Source organism: Phasianus colchicus, chromosome 29 (assembly GCF_987193195.1).
Source record: "Phasianus colchicus chromosome 29, bPhaCol1.hap1.1, whole genome shotgun sequence".
Classification (NCBI taxonomy): Eukaryota; Metazoa; Chordata; class Aves; order Galliformes; family Phasianidae; genus Phasianus; species Phasianus colchicus.
Window position 1 is genome coordinate 2,829,626 of NC_143464.1, and position 21,609 is coordinate 2,851,234.

The 21,609-nt window shown below is 48.4% G+C and overlaps 1 protein-coding gene across 1 annotated transcript; it reads left to right on the forward strand.

The window, feature by feature from the left end:
* The first annotated feature begins 5,339 nt into the window (after window positions 1–5,339).
* Window positions 5,340–6,314, forward strand: LOC149914618 (olfactory receptor 14C36-like). The gene has a single exon (XM_090126458.1). It carries the CDS (start codon window positions 5,340–5,342, stop codon window positions 6,312–6,314), a length of 975 nt encoding a protein of 324 aa, XP_089982584.1.
* Window positions 6,315–21,609: the final 15,295 nt, after the last annotated feature.

Genomic DNA, 21,609 nt, shown 5'->3' on the forward strand with positions numbered 1-21,609 from the left:
AACAGTAGAATGGGGCAGGGTACCTGGCATGAAGGGCATGAAGGGCATGAAGGGCATGATGAGTCCTGTGCTGCATGGGACCATCTAAAACAACAACTGGGAAAGAAGAAAAAAGCTCATTACCACAGTGTAACTCCATTTATACAAAGACTGAGAGATGTCACGGACAGCTCTGGGCAGGGAAATTCTGGGGAGAAACAGGCACCGTGCAAGACACAAATGGATCTTCTTTTCTAAGCTGTAAGCCTTAAAGATGTTCATTAATGTCAGTAAAATTGAAAAAAAAAGAATTGAAGACTAAGATAGAAATCAGTGAAAATAAGTTAACAAGATTCTCACTTGTAGTATCCTCAGGAGTCCTCTCTCTTTTGACGTTGGAAACACAAGTCTTTGAGAAGATCTTTGGTCTTCTATGTTTTTATTTTTTCTTAAATACAGTGTTTTCCAGAACTGTGTTTGCAGGACATAGATGCCTTCACGTACAGGGAGACAGACAGTGGTGCCAGTGCCAATGCCCTGTGACCAATGCCCAGCATCCACCGCTGCTCTACCCTGCTGCGTATTTGATGTCCCTCATCCTCCAGGTGTCTCCAGCTCTTATAAATCAATGACCATGGTTCAGGGCATGTTTTCAGCAGGCCATCTGGACATTGCTCTCCAGATTTCCCATCCCTTGCTCTTTGTTCACTCTGATACCTCCAAACTATCTGGCTGATCTGTCACCTTTAGGAAGATTTCTGGAACTTGCTCCATCTGTCCAAACTCCGATGGACTCTTTGATCTGCTCCTTAACTGTGATTATATCTATCCCTTCCTCTCTCTGCCGAACTCATTTTTTGTACAACTATTCTCTGTGAAAGACAAACCTCATTAGATGTGGCTTGGACAAGGCATGCCATTGTTCATTCAATTGCATCATGTTTACAACTGTTTGTTGGAAAAAAAAAAAAAAAAAAAAGAGAGAAATCTTTCATTACCCATGTGCAGCTTATTCTTTGAAAAAGCCAGTTGGATTTGATGCAAAGGAGTTTTAACACTGAGTTGGGGACTGCAGAGGAGAAGTGTGATGGGAGGAAAAGTGATGGAAGTCCCACGGAGCCAATGTGAATAGAAATGGAGAGGGGTAGCAGAGGAGGACATTTGTCCATACAGTGACAGAACAAATCTCATTAGGGAACATCCTGTGTCAATATCAATTGCCAAGTGCTGCTGCAACTTCTTGTTTAAACTCAACTATAAATAAATAAATAAATAGACTTCATTAATGCCTGTTGTTCTCTTCCAATTTTAGATGTATCCAGACACCAGTCCAGTTTGCTGCACAAGTTCTGAACACCTGAAGAAGATGACAGGAAGGCACAAGGCACAGGAGGGCTCTTCAGGTTGTAATGGGCCCCAGGGAGCATTTCCTGCAGTGTCCATCAACCTCCAGTGCACAGAGAAGATTGCACAAAGTGCTCAAGAAGACAAAGTCAGAAGGAACAGTGAAGTTTCTTGGAGTATTAATGGGCCCCACTGAGGGCCATGGACAAGCAAGCTTCCCCAGGGACTTGTTAGAGCAGATAATTGGAAGCCATGATTGCAGGCAGACCAAGGCACTGGGATGGTGGCTGTGATGCTGAGCTAAGCCTCCTTTGTCTTCTGAAGCAGAAAGGCCAAGCCCTGATCCCCAGAGCCTTGGCAGGGAGATCGTGTCCCTCCTGCTGGCTCAGGGCCCTTCCTGGGGCAGTGGGATGGAGGTTTGTCTGATGTCAAATGAAAGACCAGGGCACAGCAGCTGCCAGACTCTGCATGGGGTGCAAGGATGCCGTGAGGCCCAAGTCCCATGTGGGCAGTGTGTCTCATGCCAGGATGAGGCATGTGAGAAGGGCCCAGTCTGAACAAGTAGTCAATCCCAATGAAACTTTGAACTTCAGATCTCTTAGTTCTGGTGCCCTCCTTTGGACTGTCTCCTATAGTCTTATGTCCTTTTTGTTCTGCAGTGCCCAGCAGTGCACCCAGTGCTCCAAATGAGGCTGCAGCAGTGCACAGCAGAGCAGAGTGGGACAATCCCTCCCTTCACCCAGCTGGCAATGCCTGACGGGACAGTTGGCCTTCCTGGCTGCCTGGGCACACTGCTGACTCACGTTCCAGTTGATGTTGACCAGGACCCCCAATCCCTTTCATTGGGACTGCTCTCCAGTGTCCCTTATCCTGTCAGTGTGTATGTCCAGGGTTGCCCCCACCCAGGTGCAGAATCAGGCACTTGTTCTTGTTATACTTCATGTGCAATTTATGTTTGCCCAGTTCTCTTACTTGTCCACATCGCTTTGAAAGTCTTCTCTAACCTCAGTAGAGGAAACAGATGATACTCATCTTGGTATCATCAGCAAATGTACTCAAAACATCTTCTAGTCCTGCATGCAAATAATTGATGCAAACCTTATAGAGAAGTGGCCCTGAAATTGAGCCCTGGGGAACCCTGCTAGTGAACATCCACCAGCCTGATGGAACCCCATTTAATGTAACTCTTTAGAGCCAGGCACATCGGCCAACTGCTCACCCATTAGATGATGTTTCTGTCTAGCCCAGTGCAGGAAAATTGGTCCAGAAGAATTTTCTAAGTAACAGTATCAATAGCTCCGGTGAAATCCTCAAGGATAACCTCAACTGGCTTCCCTTGGTCAACTAGATGTGTGACCTTGTCATAAAAGGACATTAAGTTTAATAAGAACTTCCTCTCATGAACTTGTGTTGGCTGTGACCAAAGACAGAATTGTCCTTCAGGTGTTTCTCAGGAACTACCAGCATCATTTTTTCCATAATTTTAACAGGTACTCAAGTGAAACAGACAGTTCTCTAATTGCCTTTGTCCTCTTTCTTGCTCTTGCTTAAAACTGGTACAATGTTTGCCAGTTTCCTGTCAACTGGTAAGTGTCATGACCCCATACTTCTACAGATGCCATTCAAGTGAGAGCCCAGAGCAAACTGATAAGGTGTCACCAGTGAAAGAATGTAGATGTGTCATAGCTTTGTAATGCCTTCAACTCCAGAGTATGCCACAGATGGAGCAGAGAGGAAGATCTGGCTCTTGTGTTCTGAGCTCATCCATTTGGGCAGCAGAATAACACGACATGCTCCATGGGGACAGGTGCAAAAGGCACAGTGGGTGCCCCAAGCACAGGGCTGTGGTGGCATTTAGGATGGCCAAGAATACCTCCCTTCTGGCCCTCAGCTGATGCTCAGGAAGGAGCTGTCTGTCTCACAGATTTACCACCACAGTTTTCAAGCACGAGCACACAGCTAGGATCACCCCAGGCACCTTGGTCATCCCTGAGTGTGTGTGTGTGAGCAGTGCAGTCCCTGTTGAATAAAGAGCAAGGATTCAGATGAGGGGCTCACACACAGACACCTCACTGTGCACACCTGAACTCAGCTAAGGGGACTCGCAGCTCCCATGGTTCTGTGAGGAACTGATCCCATTTCAGCCCCAGGGTTTCCATCAGCTGATGAGTTGCCTAATTTTAGGCTTAGGTTGTGATGGTCTGATATTAACAGGACAAAGGGCAATGACGTTAAATTAATAAGGGGAGATTTAGTTTAGCTCTTAGGGAGAAATTTTCTACTCAGAAGATGTAGAACAGGTTGCCCATAGAATTTTGTGTACTCCATCCCTGGAAGCATTGAAGGTCAGGATTGATGCAATCCTGGGCAGCTTGATCTTGTGATTGACAGCCCTTGCCCATGGTTGGGGGCTTGGAACTAGGTGATCTTTCAAGTCCCCTCCAACCTAAGCAATTCTGTGATTCTGTAATGTTATTGCAGAATCTGCACTTACAGATCATGAATGGAGGATTCCCAGATTTGGCATTTGCTTCTCCCTTGGTCAAACTTCTTTTAGTACAAATAACGGTGCTTCTGGAAAACAGTGGACATCCTGATTAACTGAGCTGACTTTGAAATACATTCAGCTGTGATGACCCCGCTGCCTTGCAGGAGCTGTCAGCTCAGGAGGGTCATGGATATCTCCATGGAGAGAATGAAATCACATCCTCGGCTGCTGAGCTGTGCTGGACTCCTGGGACACAGGGAGCTTATAGAAGTGGCAGCACTGCAGAGAGAGCTGTGCCCAGGAGCAGCTCCTGTGCCCCATGCAGCAGGTCTGCAAGAGACAGGGAGAGGAAAGAAGGAAGAGAACTAACAGGCAGTGTGGCACGTTGGGCTGTGAGCTCATAGAAGAAGCATTGCTCACAGCCATTGACAAGGTAAGTTTCTCATTGCAGGCAATGTATCAGTTTTTATTGCTGGAATCACTAAATTTGGGGCATCCCATTTCAGGATGTAAACACTCAGTGTTTCTTTATCCATCAACTCCAGCTGAGGGCTTCTGTGCTGCAGCATCAGAGCACAGCCCTGAGGGCTGCGTGTCCCAGGACGGCTGCAGGCTGTGCAGCCGGGGCTGCAGCCGGGTGCCCAGGGCTGTCCTGCAGAGCAGGTCCCTGCTGAGCCCCAGGGGCTGTGTGCCGGGGCAGGGACTCTGCCGCCTGCCAGGCTCAGCACTCAGCACTCAGCACTCAGCACTCAGCACTCAGCACTCAGCCTGCCCGGGGAGCTGCCCACGACGCTGCGGGGAGATGTGTGGGGGAAGGAGCCCCCCGGCAGGGCAGGGCAGGGCAGGGGCCTTCTGCTGCCACAGCTGCTGCCTGGGGCTGGGGGATCGCAGATACACTGCACCCCAGAGTGTTTCTAAGAGCACTTTGCGAGTGGAGTGACAAGGCAGGGATTTTTCATTTCTTGTTCTTAGGGACGAGGAAAAAGTCGTAGGCAGAAATCTAAAAGGAACTGTGAAATATGAACACATCTCTGAGAATCCTGAACTGCACGTTTCTCAGTCTGCTGTTATGCAAACAATCTCCTAAAGTGCTTTCAAACTCTCGTCTTCCAAAGGACAGCACCGGCTGAAATTGTCATTGTTTCCCACAGAGATGAATAATGCATTTATCCTGCAGACAGGAAGCTTTCTCTAACAGAAGTTTAAGGGCACAGAGGTAGATATGGGCACTCCAAGAGCAGACAGGATAAAAAGATATGAGACATGGAAATTGCTCAAAGATGGAAAATATCCAGGAGGCTGAAATAGGATTAGGAAACGAGAGGAAAATTAGAGCTCCTTAAGCTTCTCCTTCTTAAGGGATGGTGAAGCCCATGAAAATAAATTCAAGTTAAAGAGCTAAATGAACATTTTCCACAGAGAAAGAAAATACTTTTATAGCGTAGCAAGAGGAGTGTCTGTGTGAATGATCTTGACTCACCATTACTTTTCTGCACTCCGCACAGGACTCCATGCCCAGGAACTGCAGATGCCCAACAGCAGCTCCATCAGCGAGTTCCTCCTGCTGGCGTTGGCAGACACGCGGCAGCTGCAGCTCCTGCACTTCTGGCTCTTGCTGGGCATCTACCTGGCTGCCCTCCTGGGCAACGGCCTCATCAGCACAGCCGTAGCCTGCCACCACCGCCTGCACACCCCCATGTACTTCTTCCTCCTCAACCTCGCCCTCCTCGACCTGGGCTGCATCTCCACCACTCTCCCCAAAGCCATGGCCAATGCCCTCTGGGACACCAGGACCATCTCCTATGCTGGATGTGCTGCACAGGTCTTTTTCTTTTTCTTTTTCTTTTCAGCAGAGTATTGTATTCTCACCATCATGTCCTATGACCGCTACGTTGCCATCTGCAAGCCCCTGCACTACGGGACCTTGATGGACAGCAGAGCTTGTGCCAGCATGGCAGCAGCTGCCTGGGGCACTGGGGTTCTCAATGCTTTGCTGCACACTGCCAATACATTTTCACTGCCTCTCTGCCAAGGCAATGCAGTGGATCAGTTCTTCTGTGAAATCCCCTACATCCTCAAGCTCTCCTGCTCACACTCCTACCTCAAAGAGATTTGGCTTCTTGTGATCAGTGCCTCTTTAGCATCTGTGTGTTTTGTTTTCATTCTTTTCTCCTATGTGCAGATCTTCAGGGCCGTGCTGAGGATGCCCTCTGAGCAGGGACGGCACAAAGCCTTCTCCACATGCCTCCCTCACCTGGCCGTGGTCTCCCTGTTTCTCAGCTCTGGCCTGGCTGCCTACCTGAAGCCCCCCTCCATCTCATCTCGATCCCTGGAACTGGTGGTGTCATTTCTGTACTCAGTGGTGCCTCCAGCAGTGAACCCCCTCATTTACAGCATGAGGAACCAGGAGCTCAAGGATGCGGTGAGGAAAATGATGCCCTGGTCACATTTCAGCAGGCATAAACTTCACATGTCTCAACAAGTGACTCAGTCTGTACAATAACAAACTTATGTTCCTTACTGATTATAATATTTATTTATGTTTATCACTTCATTTTTCTTTGCTGTTCATATATATGTGTGTGTGTGTAATTATCATTAGTGGTTATCATGGTCCTACACATATGTTTGGCTTCCTTCTACTTGTACTGAGGCATCACCATGCTCTCTTTCTCCTGGAGCCCATAGGAACTCTGGCTCATTGCTGACTTTCTCACAGCCTCCATGTTCCACCTCTGTGTCTGCAGGCAAATGAGATGCCAGCAGGCACCGTGGAGCTGATATAGGCTTGATTAGCAAATGGGATCAATGTATTAGCCGGTTGAACAATATATTACTTTAGCAGAAGGAATCAGTGTGTGCTCGTCGTAAAACTTCTGTGTTTAGCTTTGACTGGTGTGTGAACAGCCCTGTTTTTATCAATGATCCTGTTTCACAGAAGCTCTGAAATCACTTTTTTGCCTCCACCAGGTGCAAGGACTTGTTCTTGGGATTGATATAACTGTTTGCACATGCACCAGACCAAGATAGAAAGTTGTTGATTGTGGCAAGACAAGCAATGGAAGTTTGCCAAACTGGGGGGAAAGAGCTAAAAGGTGAGCCAGGGTGCACCGTGATGAAGAGGAAGATGAACTAAAGGGGAGGAAGTAGGTGCTGTGAGAAGGAGGACATGTGGTGTCAGGGGCTGTGCTGGGGGGCCATCTCTGTACCACTGCACGCATGCTGCCCCACACAGTGCCTGCACTGAGCTGCCAGGGGCTGCCTGTGGGGCGGTGGGGCCGGGCTGTCCTGCAGAGGGGAAGGCACACGGAGCCTCATGCTGCGGGGCTGGGACCCCAAAATCAGCCTGCAACTCAGCGCCCAGCTGGGATCAGCTATTGAATTCTGCGTCCCTTTCACGTTAATATATTATTTGAAACTGCACCTAACCCACAACACATGTTACTGTTATTCTATATAATATAAATTATTTCCAACACATACATCTGCTCACTGTTAGTTAGGATTTCACATCCTCTTCTTCCTTACCTATTTACTCTAATCCAAGTGATATGCCATGTTTCTATTTAATCTTTATTGTCTCATGTCCTGACTTTTTTTCCCTAATATTTAATAATAACTTCCCAAATTACCCCTGTGTACAAGTTGTTATTTCTGTTCTTGTTGTCAGACCCAGTCTGTTGTGTCACTGCAGCTCTGGTAATGATTCCTTTGCTGAACACCAGACCATTCCAATAACAGCTCTCTGGGTACTGAAGGGAAGGTTGCTAAGTTACTGAAACACACTTACCTACCAGGTGCCACTTGTAAGCAAAGAATCAATCTAATAAACAATTTCTTCGTGTGTGCTGTAAAAAGATGTGTGTTTACTATAACACAGCCTTAGTCCTAGGATCTACAATGCTTTCTTTAGCTCAATATTACAAGGATCTAAATGAGAAATCAGTATTTTCCCCACAGTTCAATACATGTCCTGGTTCTTTATGGTCAGAATGATAATGTGGATGCTTTGTCAGTACATCAGTTACACAGAGTGGTACAGAAATCTCCCTGCACTTTTGGAAGTCCTTTGGCATGGTCCCACATCACTTCCTTATCTCTGTGGAGAGATGTGTGAGATGGATTTGAAGGGCAGAGTGTTCACTGGAGAAGAAATTGGTTGGAAGGTCGCAGCCAAAGGACTGTGGTAAATGGCTCTCTGGGAAATCGGCTCCACCGGGTGGAGGCTGATCACAAGTTATGTCCACAGGGGTCAGCCTTGGGACCAGAGCTGTTCAACGTCTATCAGAGGCATGGATGATGAGACAGAGAGCACCCTCAGCAAGTGTGCTGATGTCACCAAGCTGTGTGGTGCAGTTGGCATGACAGAATGAAGGGGTGCCATCCAGAGGGACCTGGCCAGGCTTGAAAAGTGGGCCCAAAGAAACAGCATGAGGTTCAATGAGTATCCAAAAAACCCGCCTCATAAATAAATGGCTAAGAAGTTGGTGCAAGCACAGGAACTTCGGTTTTTTTGACCACGGGGCAATTTACTCTGCGCCTGGCATGATGGCTGCAGATGGAAGTAGCCTGTCTCCAAGGGGTAAGAGGATCCTAGCCCAGGAACTGGCAGGGCTCATTGAAAGGTGTTTAAACTAGGTATGAAGGGGGAAGGGGACAGAATGAGGGCCACTGGGGTTGAGCGGGTAGTTCGTGGCTCAAAATGGAGTTCGATGGGTGAAAAGGGTGGAGTTCAAAGGGATGGAGAGAGGCAGGGGGGTGCTGCTTCCCTAAAGTGTCTATACACTAATGCACGCAGCATGGGAAATAAACAGGAAGAGTTGGAGATCTGTGTGCGGTCGCAAGGCCATGATCTCATTGCCATCACGGAGACGTGGTGGGACAGCTCGCATGACTGGAATGTTGTCATGGAGGGCTATGTGCTTTTTAGGAAAGATCGGCTGGCGAGGCGGGGTGGTGGAGTTGCTCTTTATGTGAGAGAGCAGCTAGAATGTATTGAACTCCACCTGGGGGAGGGTGAAGTAGCAGTAGAGAGCTTGTGGGTGAGAATCAAGGGGCAGGCTGGAATGGGTGACACCGTTGTGGGTGTGTACTACAGGCCCCCTGATCAGGAGGAGGAGGTTGACGAGGCCTTCCACAAGCAACTGAAAGTAGCGTCGCAATCCCAGGCGCTAGTGCTTGTGGGGGACTTCAATTATCCAGATATTTGCTGGAAAAGCAACGTGGCCAGGCACGCGCGGTCCAGACGGTTCCTGCAATGTGTCAAAGACAACTTTCTGATGCAGATGGTGGAGGAACCGACGAGGGGAGGGGTGTTACTGGACCTTATTCTCACAAATAAGGACGGGTTTGTTAAGGAAGTAAAAGTTGGGGGTAGCTTGGGTTGTAGTGACCACGAGATGGTGGAGTTCAAGATCTTGAGTGGAAGGAGCAAAGCAAAAAGTAGGATTGCTACCCTGGACTTTAGGAGAGCCAACTTTGATCTCTTCTGGGACCTACTTGGAGCTATCCCGTGGGTTAGGGTGTTAGAAGGTAAGGGGGCCTGTGAGAGCTGGTTGGCATTTAAACAGCTCTTCTTCCAAGCCCAGGATCGGTGTGTCCCTGTGAGCAAGAAATCAGGAAAGGGTGGCAGGAGACCTGTGTGGATGAGCAAGGAGCTCATGCGCAAACTCAAAGGGAAAAAGAAGGTCCATGAAATGTGGAAAAAGGGTCTGACCACTCAGGAAGAATATAGAAATGTTGTCAGGGCCTGCAGGGATGCGACGAGGAAGGCTAAAGCCCACCTGGAATTGAATCTAGCAAAGGTGGTAAAGGATAATAAAAAAGGCTTTTTTAAGTATGTTAACAGTAAAAGGAAGACTAGGGAGAATGTAGGTCTCCTACTAAGTGAGGGGGGTGTTCTGGTAACGGGGGATGCTGAGAAGACGGAGATACTGAAAGCCTTCTTTGCTTCTGTCTTCAGTGAAAAAGCTCCCCCTCGGGAATCCCAGGCCCTGGTGGTTAGTGAGAAGGTCTGGGGAATGGAAGACTTCCCTTTAGTCAGGGAAGAGGCGGTCCGAGAGCGCCTAGGCAACACCAATGTTCATAAATCCATGGGACCCAATGGGGTGCATCCACGGGTGCTGAGGGAGCTGGCAGAGGTGATTGCTGAACCGCTGTCGATCATCTTTGAGAGGTCTTGGAGAATGGGGGAGGTGCCTGAAGACTGGAGGATAGCCAATGTCACTCCGGTCTTCAAAAAGGGCAAGAAGGAAGATCCAGGTAATTACAGGCCAGTCAGCCTCACCTCTGTCCCTGGAAAGGTGATGGAACAGATTGTGCTGGATGCCATCTCCAGACAACTGGAAGAAAAGGAGGTTATCAGGAGTAGTCAGCACGGGTTCAACAGGGGGAGGTCGTGCTTGACCAACCTGGTAGCCTTCTATGATGTTGTCACTGGCTGGGTGGATGGGGGGAGAGCAGTGGATGTAGTCTACCTTGATTTCAGCAAGGCATTTGACACTGTCTCCCACGACATCCTTATAACGAAGCTGAGGAAGTGCGGGATAGATGAGTGGACAGTGAGGTAGGTTGAGAACTGGCTGACTGGCAGAGCACAGAGGGTTGTCATTGGCGGTGCAGAGTCCGGTTGGAGACCTGTAACCAGCGGTGTTCCCCAGGGGTCAGTGCTGGGTCCGGTCCTGTTCAACATCTTCATCAATGACCTTGATGAGGGGATAGTGGCCACCCTCAGCAAGTTTGCTGATGATACGAAGTTGGGAGGATTGGCTGACACGCCCGAAGGCTGTGCTGCCATTCAGCGAGACCTAGACAGGCTGGAGAGCTGGGCAGTAAGAAACCAGATGAGGTTTAACAAAAGCAAGTGTAGAGTCTTGCACCTAGGGAGGAATAATTGGATGCACCAGTACAGGTTGGGGGATGACCTGCTGGAGAGGAGCTCTGCGGAGAGGGACCTGGATGTCCTGGTGGACGACAGGTTGGCCATGAGCCAGCAGTGTGCACTTGTGGCCAAAAAGCCCAATGGCATTCTGGGGTGCATTAAAAAGAGCGTGGCCAGCAGGTCGAGGGAGGTGAACCTCCCCCTCTACTCTGCCCTGGTAAGGCCTCATCTGGAGTACTGTGTCCAGTTCTGGGCTCCTCAGTACAAAAAAGACAGGGATCTCTTGGAAAGAGTCCAGCGGAGAGCCACAAAGATGGTGAAGGGCCTGGAGCATCTCCCCTATGAAGAAAGGCTAAGTGATCTGGGTCTGTTTAGCCTTGAGAAGAGAAGACTGAGAGGGGACCTGATCCAGGTCTATAAATATCTAAGGTGTGGGGGGCAAAGTGGCGAGGCCAGACTGTTTTCAGCAGTGTGCGGAGACAGGACAAGGGGAAATGGCCAGAAGCTGGAGCATAGGAAGTTCCGCACCAATGTGCGCAAGAACTTCTTTAGGTGAGGTGACGGAGCACTGGAACAGGATGCCCAGGGAGGTGGTGGAGTCTCCTTCTCTGGAGATATTCAAGACCCGCCTGGACGCCTACCTGTGCGACCTGGAGTAGGGATCCTGCTTTGGCAGGGGGGTTGGACTCGATGATCTCTGGAGGTCCCTTCCAACCCCTACGATTCTGTGAAGGGGGAAATCAACTCTTAACATGGGCAGATATTGATATCACAAGGTACAAATGTTTTAAATTATAAGAGTTGCGATTTAGATTAGAGACTGGGAGGATCTTTTCAGTGAGAGGGTGGTGAGGTCCTGGCTGTTGTGATTTTGTGCTTTTTTTTTGTCAGTATTCCACACCAAAACATCATGTGAAGCAGTGGGAGTTAAAGAGTTAGTGTTCTGGTTCCACTTGCTGCCTTTTATGGGCATTTTGAGCATTCTGATGGGAGGGGAGGGGCAGAATTCCCTGGAGCACATGGTGTGAAGAGGAAGATAGGTGGAGATCCAGACTGCACCACAGTGGCTCTCCCTCAGGCTCTACTCAGTTTGCAGCAGAGAAGGGCATGTGCTTCCCTTGTACTATCGTGGGGACTCACACTTTGGGCACACTTTGGTTCAGTAGGATTTAGTAAATTACCATTCCTCCTCAGATCGTTGCTGTTGTGATCCATTTGTTAAACCCACTTACTAGCTCTCGGCCCTTCCACCTCTCCCAGAGTGCGTGGCCTCCCTGGGGCCTCCCTGCACCACCGACATCACCAGAAAAGTCCCAGGTCTGGTTTGCTCCTCTGATTACTACCCATTCTTGATAGTTCAGGTAAGCAGTGAAGGAATTGTTCAGGGAAGCCTGCGACCTATGCAAAAGGATTTCAGGGGTTAGGGCGAATGGCTGAGAGAGTGGTGTCACAAGTGGTATTTTTCTCTCTCCTTCTTCTGGGGTGGTGAGGGATGCAGAGCAGTCTAGGAAATTGCAGGCTTTGAATAAGTGGCAGAAAGGTTGGTGCCACCACAGAACTATGGGTTCTTTGCCCATGGGGAGGATGGAAGAGAAAACTGGATGTGAATTGAGAGCAAATCTAAAGAAATGTGTGTGTAAAAACCAGAGTGAAGTATGGGTAAAGCACGTAGAGAAGTGTGAATAAAGCTGGACTAAAGTGTGAATAAACTTGAAGTGTGAGAAAGACCAGGAGCAAAGTGTGGGTAGACCAGGAGTAGAGCGTGAGTACACCCGGAGCAGGGTGTCAGTAAAAATCGGAGAAAAGTTTGAGTAAACCCAGAGTGAAGTGTGAGTAAACTTGAAGAAATGTTTCAGTAAACGCTGAGGAAAGTGTGAGTAAAACACACACACAGACAAAATGTGAATAAACCCAGAGTAATGTGTGAGAGAACTTGGAGTAAAGAGTGAGGTGGGCATTTCAAGGATCCCTGCATTACATTTGTGATACTGTTGTGTGGGGAGGTGCAGCAGAAGTCACCTTCACAAAAGGAGAGCAAATAATCCAACTTCTTCTGCAAGCTGGTTTTGCTATTAAGCGAGGCAAAGTGAATGGACCTGCCCAGGAGATTCAGTTCCTAGGTATAAAGTGGCAAGATGGGCACCATCACATTCCAGCAGATGTGATCAACAACATCACTGCTATGTCTCCACCCACTAGCAAGAGAGAGACACAGTCTTTTCTGGGTGTAGTGGGCTTTTGGAGACTGCATGTTCCAAACTATAGCCTTATTGTGCACTTCCTTCATCAGGTGACGCGGATGAAAAATGACTTCACATTTCAGAAGCAGCAGGCTTTTGAACAGATTAAAGAGGACATAGCCCGTGCCATGGCCCTAGGGCCAGTATGGCTGGGACAGGATGTAAAGAACATCCTGTACACTGCTGCTGGAGAGAAAGGTCCCACTTGGAGTTTGTGGTAAAGATCCTCAGGAGAGACCCGAGGATGATGCCTGGGATTTTGGAGGCGAGTATAAAGAGGGTCCAAAGAGTGCTACACTGCAACTGAGAAGGAGATCTTAGCTGCATATGAGGGGATTCGGGCTGCTTCTGAAGTGGTCGGTACTGAAACACAGCTCCTCTGGCACCTCGACTGCCAGTGCTGAACTGGATGTTTAAACGAAAGGTTCCCTCCACCCATCATGCAACTGATGCCACTTGGAGTAAGTGGGTTGCACTGATTACACAACGAGCGCGGATGGGGAACCTCAGCTGATTTGCAACCCCTGGTTGGATAACAGTGAAACTGACACTCAGTGTCCAGACACAGGCATCAGTTTAATGCGAATCTGTGCGCTACAGTTATCTGTAAGGTACTGGCACTTCTACACTTATTTCCATGTGCAGCTACACTTTGTGATGTTTTAAGAAATCAAAGTAAGCCTTGTGTTTCTTAACAATTCTATGAGAGGAAGAGAAAGAAAAGAGAGAGACAGAGTAGGGGGGTAGGGAGGAAAGAGGGACAGAGAAAGACATCACTGGTCCTGGTCCCAGCTTTGATCCAGCAGAGAGAAGTGGGGGGTCCTTGACTTGTAAGCGTGCTTGTCTCATAGTTTTGAAGCATGAAAGTCTCCAAACAGGACCTCAAGGATCTCTCTGGCGTCCTTCTCTGGCTCCTAGGTTTACAGGTGTGCCATCCAGGGCTCTGAGTGAGGTGGCAATAAACAAGTCCATCAAAAACAAGTTTGCAGTCAGAACATCCTACAGCATGATGGGAACGTTTTGGGCAGAGCAAGGCTGTCTCATTTTTCATAGGATTCCCTCCTCCCCAAGTGTCCAGCCTTCAGTCTGTTGACATGGCAATGCTCTTCCAAGCTGTTAAAACAACTCCAGGCACACCGCAGGCAAAGCGTCCTTTTTTTGTTGGTCTACTACGTAATGCAGGACCTGAGGGCTGACACAAATGCAAGGAGAAAGGAGAACAGCGTGCAAAGGTGGTGCAAGGAGAGCAGCACTGAAAAGTGCACGTCCTGCTGCTGCCCATGGCCGTGGCTCCAGGGAAGCAGCAGCACAACTCCAAGGCAGCAGAGAGGGAGCGCCCAGCGGGCGGTGAGGGGCAGCCCCACAGACACCAGGGCTGCTGCAACGTGTGGCATTGGGCTCTTGGTTCCTGCAGCCCTCCTGTGTGCAGGGCTGCTCTCTGAGATACAGATGATAGTCTAATTTTTATTTATTTATTTATTTATTTTTAAATCTACTCAAACAGCCTAGTGCTTGAAGAATAGTAAAGATTTCAGAAGTAAGGGAAAAAAAAAGTACATGGGAAATATAGGTTAATAATATTATTTATGTGAAGTAAAAACTATCATAAGAATTAAAAAATAATCAAGGAAAAAGAATGGAAATATTGCATGATGCCATTCGTGGCTTTTCTTGAGTTTGTGGTACTTATGTGAAGATGATGAAGATATAATCAATGCTGAAAAAACATATATATAAATAACTTCCTGAGGACAGCCTTGAGCTCCCGGTTCCTCATGCTGTAGATGAGGGGGTTCAGCATTGGAGGCACCACCGAGTACAGAAATGATACCACCAGGTCCAGGGATGGGGAGGAAAGTGATGGGGGCCTCAGATGGGAAAAAGTGGCAGAGCTGAGAAACAGGGAGAGAACGGCCAGGTGAGGGAGGCATGTGGAGAAGGCTTTGTGCCGTCCCTGCTCAGAGGGCATCCTCAGCACGGCCCTGAAGATCTGCACATAGGACAGCACAACGAAAACAAAACAAGCAAGAAAGATTAAGGCACTAAATATGATAAGCCCAACTTCTCTGAGGTAAGAACCAGGGCAGGAGAGCTTGAGAATCTGGGCAATTTCACAGAAGAACTGATTGATGGCATTGCCTTGGCAGAGAGGCAGGGAAAATGTGTTGGCAGTGTGCAGCAGGGAATAGAGAACCCCAGTGCCCCAGGCAGCTGCTGCCATGGTGGCACAAGCTCTGCTGTCCATCAAGGTCCCGTAGTGCAGGGGCTTGCAGATGGCAACGTAGCGGTCATAGGACATGATGGTGAGAATGCAATATTCTGCCGATATCAGAAAGACAAACAGGAAGGTCTGGGCAACACATCCAGCATAGGAGATGTGCCTGGTGCCCCAGAGGGCATTGGCCATGGCTTTGGGGAGAGTGGTGGAGATGCAGCCCAGGTCGAGGAGGGCGAGGTTGAGGAGGAAGAAGTACATGGGGGTGTGCAGGCGGTGGTGGCAGGCTACGGCTGTGCTGATGAGGCCGTTGCCCAGGAGGGCAGCCAGGTAGATGCCCAGCAAGAGCCAGAAGTGCAGGAGCTGCAGCTGCCGCGTGTCTGCCAACGCCAGCAGGAGGAACTCGCTGATGGAGCTGCTGTTGGGCATCTGCAGTTCCTGGGCATGGAGTCCTGTGCAGAGTGCAGAAGATAATGTCAAGATCATTCTCAGAGGCACTCCTTCTGATATATATATATATATTTTTTCCTTTCTCTCTGCACAATGTTCATTTAGCTCCTTAACTTCAATTTAATTTCATGAAGTTTAGCATTCCATAAGCAGAAGACGTGTATGCAGCTTATATATTTTTCTCATTTTTTAATCTTATCCCATCTCCCTGGATATTTTCATCTCTTTCCCTGTCTTTATCCCAACTGCTTTTAAAGCACCCAGTCCCATCCTATGTGCCATTACATTTCTGTTAGAGAAAGCTGCCCGACTGCAGCTTAATTTCATTATTCATGTCTGGAGAATATGACAGTATGGTAATTTTGTTCTATCCTTCAAGAGAGGAGAGGCTGAATGCACATTGTGTGACTGTTCACAGAATGAGTGAGAATAGTGTGAATCAGGAGTCTCAGGGATGTGTTCTAAGTGAACAGCCCCATCTAGATTTCTGCCTCCAGTCCTTTCCCTTCCCCTGCCTTGTCTCTCCTCTTGCACAGTGTCCTTAGAAACATTCTGGCATGCAGGGAATCTGTGAGTCCCCCGCCCCAGGCAGAAGCTGTGGCAGCTGAAGGCCCCTGCCCTGAGGGGGGAAGCCCTCATATGGAACAAGTCATTTTCATAATAAAGAAACACAGACTCTCTGCATCCTGATCTGCAATGGGAAGTCCCTGATTTAGTGATCCCTCCAGTAAAAGCAGCAGCACTGCCTGCAGCCAGAGACTTACCGTGTCTATGGCTGTGAGCAGTGTTCCTTCAGTGAGCTCACAGCCTGCTCACACTCCACATAGACTGTAACTCTCCTTCCTCTCTCTTCTATCCTCATGTCACCTGCAGATCATGCCCCCAGCCCTGCTGTGCTGTGCAGAAGAGCTGCTCCTGGGCACAGCTGTCTCTCTGCAGCACTGCCCCCTTGTAGGAGCTTCCTGTGTCCCAGGAGCCTGGCCCAACTCAGCAACAGAGGATGTGATTTTTTTTTCCCCAGGTAATCTCCCTTGAGATGTCCCTGCATCTCCATGGCCAACAGCTCCTGAAAAACAACAGTGACGTGACTTTACTTTGAAATCTGCTTAGTTAACCACCAAACGTCCAGTGGACAGTGACTAATTCCAGACATATGATTAGAGAGTGTTTGCTGAAACAAAAAGGACACACTGAGAAGGTCAGGAAGGGTGGACTTCCCCTGGGCAGGGCACTGATCCAGCTGAGGTAGTGCAGGCATTTCATCGCTAGTTGGAAACTCTGGGGCTGAAATCAGATTCTGCTCCCCACGGACCAACAGGAGTTTCAGGGATTCCTCTGGTTCAGTTCAGATGTGCACAAGGAGTTGCCTGCATGTGAGCTCCTGCTCCGAGTCCTTGGTCCTTCAGCGGGGAGTCAGTTGCCCACACACAGGCCCTGGGTGATGACCAAGGTGCCTGGGGTGCTCCTGGATGTGTGCTAGTGCTTGGGAAGTGTGTGGGAAATCCCTGACTTACACACCTCCTTCCTGAGCATCAGCTGAGGGCCAGAGAGGGGATGGAGATATTCGTGGCCATCCTAAATGATATCAGGCCCTTGCATTTATGGCAATTTATGGCACTTGTGTGTCTTTTTTCACTTTTCTCCAAGGAGCACGCAGAGGTATGCAGCTGACTAAATGGATGAGCTCTCAAAAGAAGAGGCAGATCTTTCTCTGTTCTACATCTGCTGAATATTCTGGAGCTCAAGGCACGACAGAGCTAACACATCTGTATTGTTTAACAGAAAACACTTCAGTTTTCTATGGGCTCTCAAGCAAACGGTGTCAGAAGCAGCCACGTCATGTCATGTCATGCCAGTTCTCCAGGCTGTCCAGCACACTCACATGCAGCTGCAAATGCAGCACAGGGCCTTCAGGAAAGACATATCCAGGAGTGTCTGTGCTGCTTAGTCAACTTGACGCTCCACAGTGGATCCAATGCCTTTGTGCCATCTTCATAAATACCATGGATGCACTGAATCCAATGACCCATCCTGAATAGGTTGTTTTCTTCTGTGCTTTTTCACTAATGAGAACACCAGCACATGCTGGGCTAGAAAGCTTTGAAGAGTTGCAGACCTGAGGTCTTGTTTGGATCTCAGGGATGTGGTTAAATGGCTTCCAAAAGAGACAAGGAAGGGCAACTGCCCTTTCAGAGAGTGCACTGAGCTCATCTTGGGGGAGGCAGAGCAGCCAGGTCAGAGTGAATGGCAATGGCAATGGCAAACAGAGGAGACCAACGGTGTCTGTTCCTGGCTTCCTGATCAGGAAGAGCAAGTGGAAGGTGCCCTTTACGTGCAGATGGGAGCCTCGTGTTGTCAGGCCCTTGTCCCATTTGGGGGCATTTTCCACTGCAGTATCTGCTGCAGGGACAGCAGAGCAGGGCATGCACCATCCAGAAGAACCCTGGAGAGCACAGCTGGCAGCTTCTTGACCAAGCCATAGAGGAACCAAAGAGCAGAGGTGCTCTGCTGCATCTCATACTGCCAAGGAAGGGTTGATGGGGAATGTGAATGTGAAAGAGAAGCTGGTCTGCAGTGGCCATGGGATGGTGGAGCTGAGGAATCTGAAGGGAGAGCTCACACCTTTGGGCTTCAGGAGAGCACACCTTGGCTTCTTCAAGTGTCTGTGGTGTACAGAACAGCAGGGAAAGGCACTGAGGGAATAGGGTCAAAAAATGTGGCAACTATCTAAGCAACTTGGCTTCCAAGCAGAATATTTCCATTCCGAGGAAGAGGAAGGCAAGTTAAGATGTCAGAAATCCTGCATTATTGTGAATTGATTGTGTTGCTGTAACCCAAACACAGAAAGGAAGCGTACAGGAAATGGAAACAAGAAGTGATCACCTGGCAGCAATGCAGAGACTTTGTCCAGTGTTCCTGAGATGAGTCTAGGAAAGTCAGAGTTCAACTGCAATTGAATGTGCCCAGGCATATCACAGACAAGAAGGGCTTGTAGAAATATGTAGTCTACAAAAGAAAGGCTAGCGAGAATGTGGGCCCACAGTAGAATGGTGTAGGGAACATGGTGAGACAGGACATGGAAAAGTCTCTGATACTCATTTCCTTCCTGACCTCACAGTTTATTAGTTTGTCTGGTCTTCTTGGAATCCTAGGAGGCAGAGACAGGTGGGAATTGTTGGTGCATGGCAGATGTGTCCTTGGTGAAAAAAGAGGTGATCAGGGAATACCTAGGCAAACAGGATTCTGAGTTGGACGAGACTGACAGGAACCACAGAATCCTTGAATGGCTTGGATCGGAAGGACCTAAAAGACCATCCAGTTTCAGCTCCCTTGCTGTGGGCAGCGCTGTCATCCAGTACATGAGGATGCTTGGGGCCCTTGACATCTTGAACTTTGCCAGGGATGGGGCACCCACCACTTCTCTGGGCTACCTGTTCCACAGCTGTTCCATGCCTCACAATCATGATCTTAGAAATGTTAACAATTCCTTCCAAATGTTTAATGTTAGTATCTCCTGTAATCAATAACTATTCTTCCTTGTTTCAGAATTTGGAAATCTGGTAAGAAATCAAGTTTCCAGTTTTTTAATATGAAGAAGATAATGGGTGGAAGATGGAGGGAAGGCATTATCCAGAGCATTGCCTCTACAGTTCAGATCCCCAACAAAAGGCTGATGAGAGCAAGACAAAGTGAGTTTGGGAAGGTTCACTCAAGGTGACTGGAGATGGAGCACTTCACATGTGAGGAGAGACTGATGGAGCTGGGCTTGTCCAGCAAGGAAAACGGAAGCCTGATGGGGATCTGTCCACACAGTGACAGAGCAGAGCTCATTAGGGGACATCCTGGGTCAATATCAGTTGCAAAGTGTTGCTTTAAATTCTTGTTTAAACTGAACAATAACTAACTAACTAAATAGACTTCATTAATGCCTGTTGTTCTCTTCCTCTTTTAGATGTCTCCAGATACCTGTCCAGTTTGCTGTACAAGTTCTGAACACCTGAAGAAGATGACAGGAAGGCACAAGGCACAGGAGGGCTCTTCAGGTTGTAATGGGCCCCAGGGGACATTTCCTGCTGAGTCCATCACCTCCAGTGCAGAAATAAGATTGCACAAAGTGCTCAAGAAGACAAAGTCAGAAGGAACAGTGAAGTTTCTTGGAGTATTAATGGGCCCCACTGAGGGCCATGGACAAGCCAGCTTCCCCAGGGACTTGTAAGAGCAGATAATTGGAAGCCATGATTGCAGGCAGACTAAGGCACTGGGATGGTGGCTGTGATGCTGAGCAAAGCCTCCTTTGTCTTGTGAAGCAGAAAGGCCAAGGCCTGATCCCCAGAGCCTTGGCAGGGAGATCGTGTCCCTCCCTCCTGCTGGCTCAGGGCCCTTCCTGGGGCAGTGGGATGGAGGTTTGTCTGATGTCAAATGAAAGACCAGGGCACAGCAGCTGCCAGACTCTGCATGGGGCGCAAGGATGCCGTGAGGCCCAAGTCCCATGTGGGCAGTGTGTCTCATGCCAGGATGTGAGATGTGAGAAGGGCCCAGTCTGAACAAGCAGTCAATCACAACAGAACTTTGAACTCCCAGGCCCAAGGTGGAGGTACCATTTCCTCACTGGTAGCATTTTGTTCTGGGGATGCCGTGTTTGATGCTCACCCACATGCAGAGCTCCTGTCTGACTGCAACACCACTGTGCTCATATCAGCTGTGACGACACAATGGAGCTGAAATCACTGACCTTGTCTCCCCTTTACAGCACAGTGACTCTGACATCACTGTAATAATGATCACTGCCACAACCCAGTAATTCTGACATCACTGCTCTCCACACTTTTGAGAGAACATCGTGACTGTGTTACTGAACTCCTACCCACAGTGACACCACAGTCATTCCAACCCACCGTGCTTGTATCCAGCTTGTCATGGAATCCTAGCACAACCAACAATGGGAAGGACCCATAGTGATCACCAGGTCCAACGTTTGGCTCCACACACCCGTCCTAAAAGCAGAGCATATGACTGAGTGTGTTGTCTTGTTACGGAGTTATCTGCATCAATGTGTGTCCGTGACAGAGGGCTGAAGGCTTGGCAGTCCCACTGGCCAAAAAATAAAATAAAATAAATAATATAAAATAAAATAAAATAAAATAAAATAAAATAAAATAAAATAAAATAAAATATAAAAAATTTATAATAATAAATAAAGAAATAAAATAATAATAAAAATAATAAAAAACAGCATCAATGATTGAAGAAGGAAACTTATTTTTACTAAACATGATACTGGAATGTAAGATAACACAATGTTATAAAATAAAATTGGAATTCAGGGTAATAACTCAAACATAATGAGAGAGCAAGTGTCTGAAACCAAAAGCCTTACTTTGAACTGAAGGCGCACGGCTGGGGCGCGCAGCCACACATTGCCAGGCAGCGAGCAAGTGAGAGATCCCAGGTCTTCCTCCCACGGCTTATCTTCCCCTCTGAACTCAGAGTCCCCTGGGATATGCGGTTCTTCTTCTCTTCTGAGAACCAGGTATCCAGAAAGTTGTCCGTCCACAGAACTGGAGTATTAACTCTTTAATTCCCGGTGCTTTACATGATGTTATGATGTGGAATACTGATAACAAGAATCATAAAACCATGACACCAGATGGGGCATTGGCAGCTTTGCTCAACACACACAATCTGTTAGGACAAACAATGCCTCCGAAATCAGCTTGGCTACTGGTGATTAATTCATCTGACTTCAAAGTACGTTTTGCAGAGATGACCCTGTTGTCTATCAGGAGCTGCCAGCCCTGCAGCCCCAAGGGCATCTCCAGGGAGAGCAGTGAGGAAGAGAAAATGACATCCTCTGCTGGGCTGGGCTGGGCTGGGCTCCTGGGACTCAGGGAGCTCCTACAAGTGGGCAGCGCTGCAGAGAGACAGCTGTGCCCAGGAGCAGCTCTTCTGCACAGCACAGCCTGCAGGTGACAGGAGGAGAGGAGAGAAAGGGCAGAGAGCTTATAGGATGTGT

Excerpts from the sequence above, each read along its gene's own strand:
- LOC149914618 (XM_090126458.1), top strand. The coding sequence starts at position 5,340 with ATGCCCAACAGCAGCTCCATCAGCGAGTTCCTCCTGCTGGCGTTGGCA.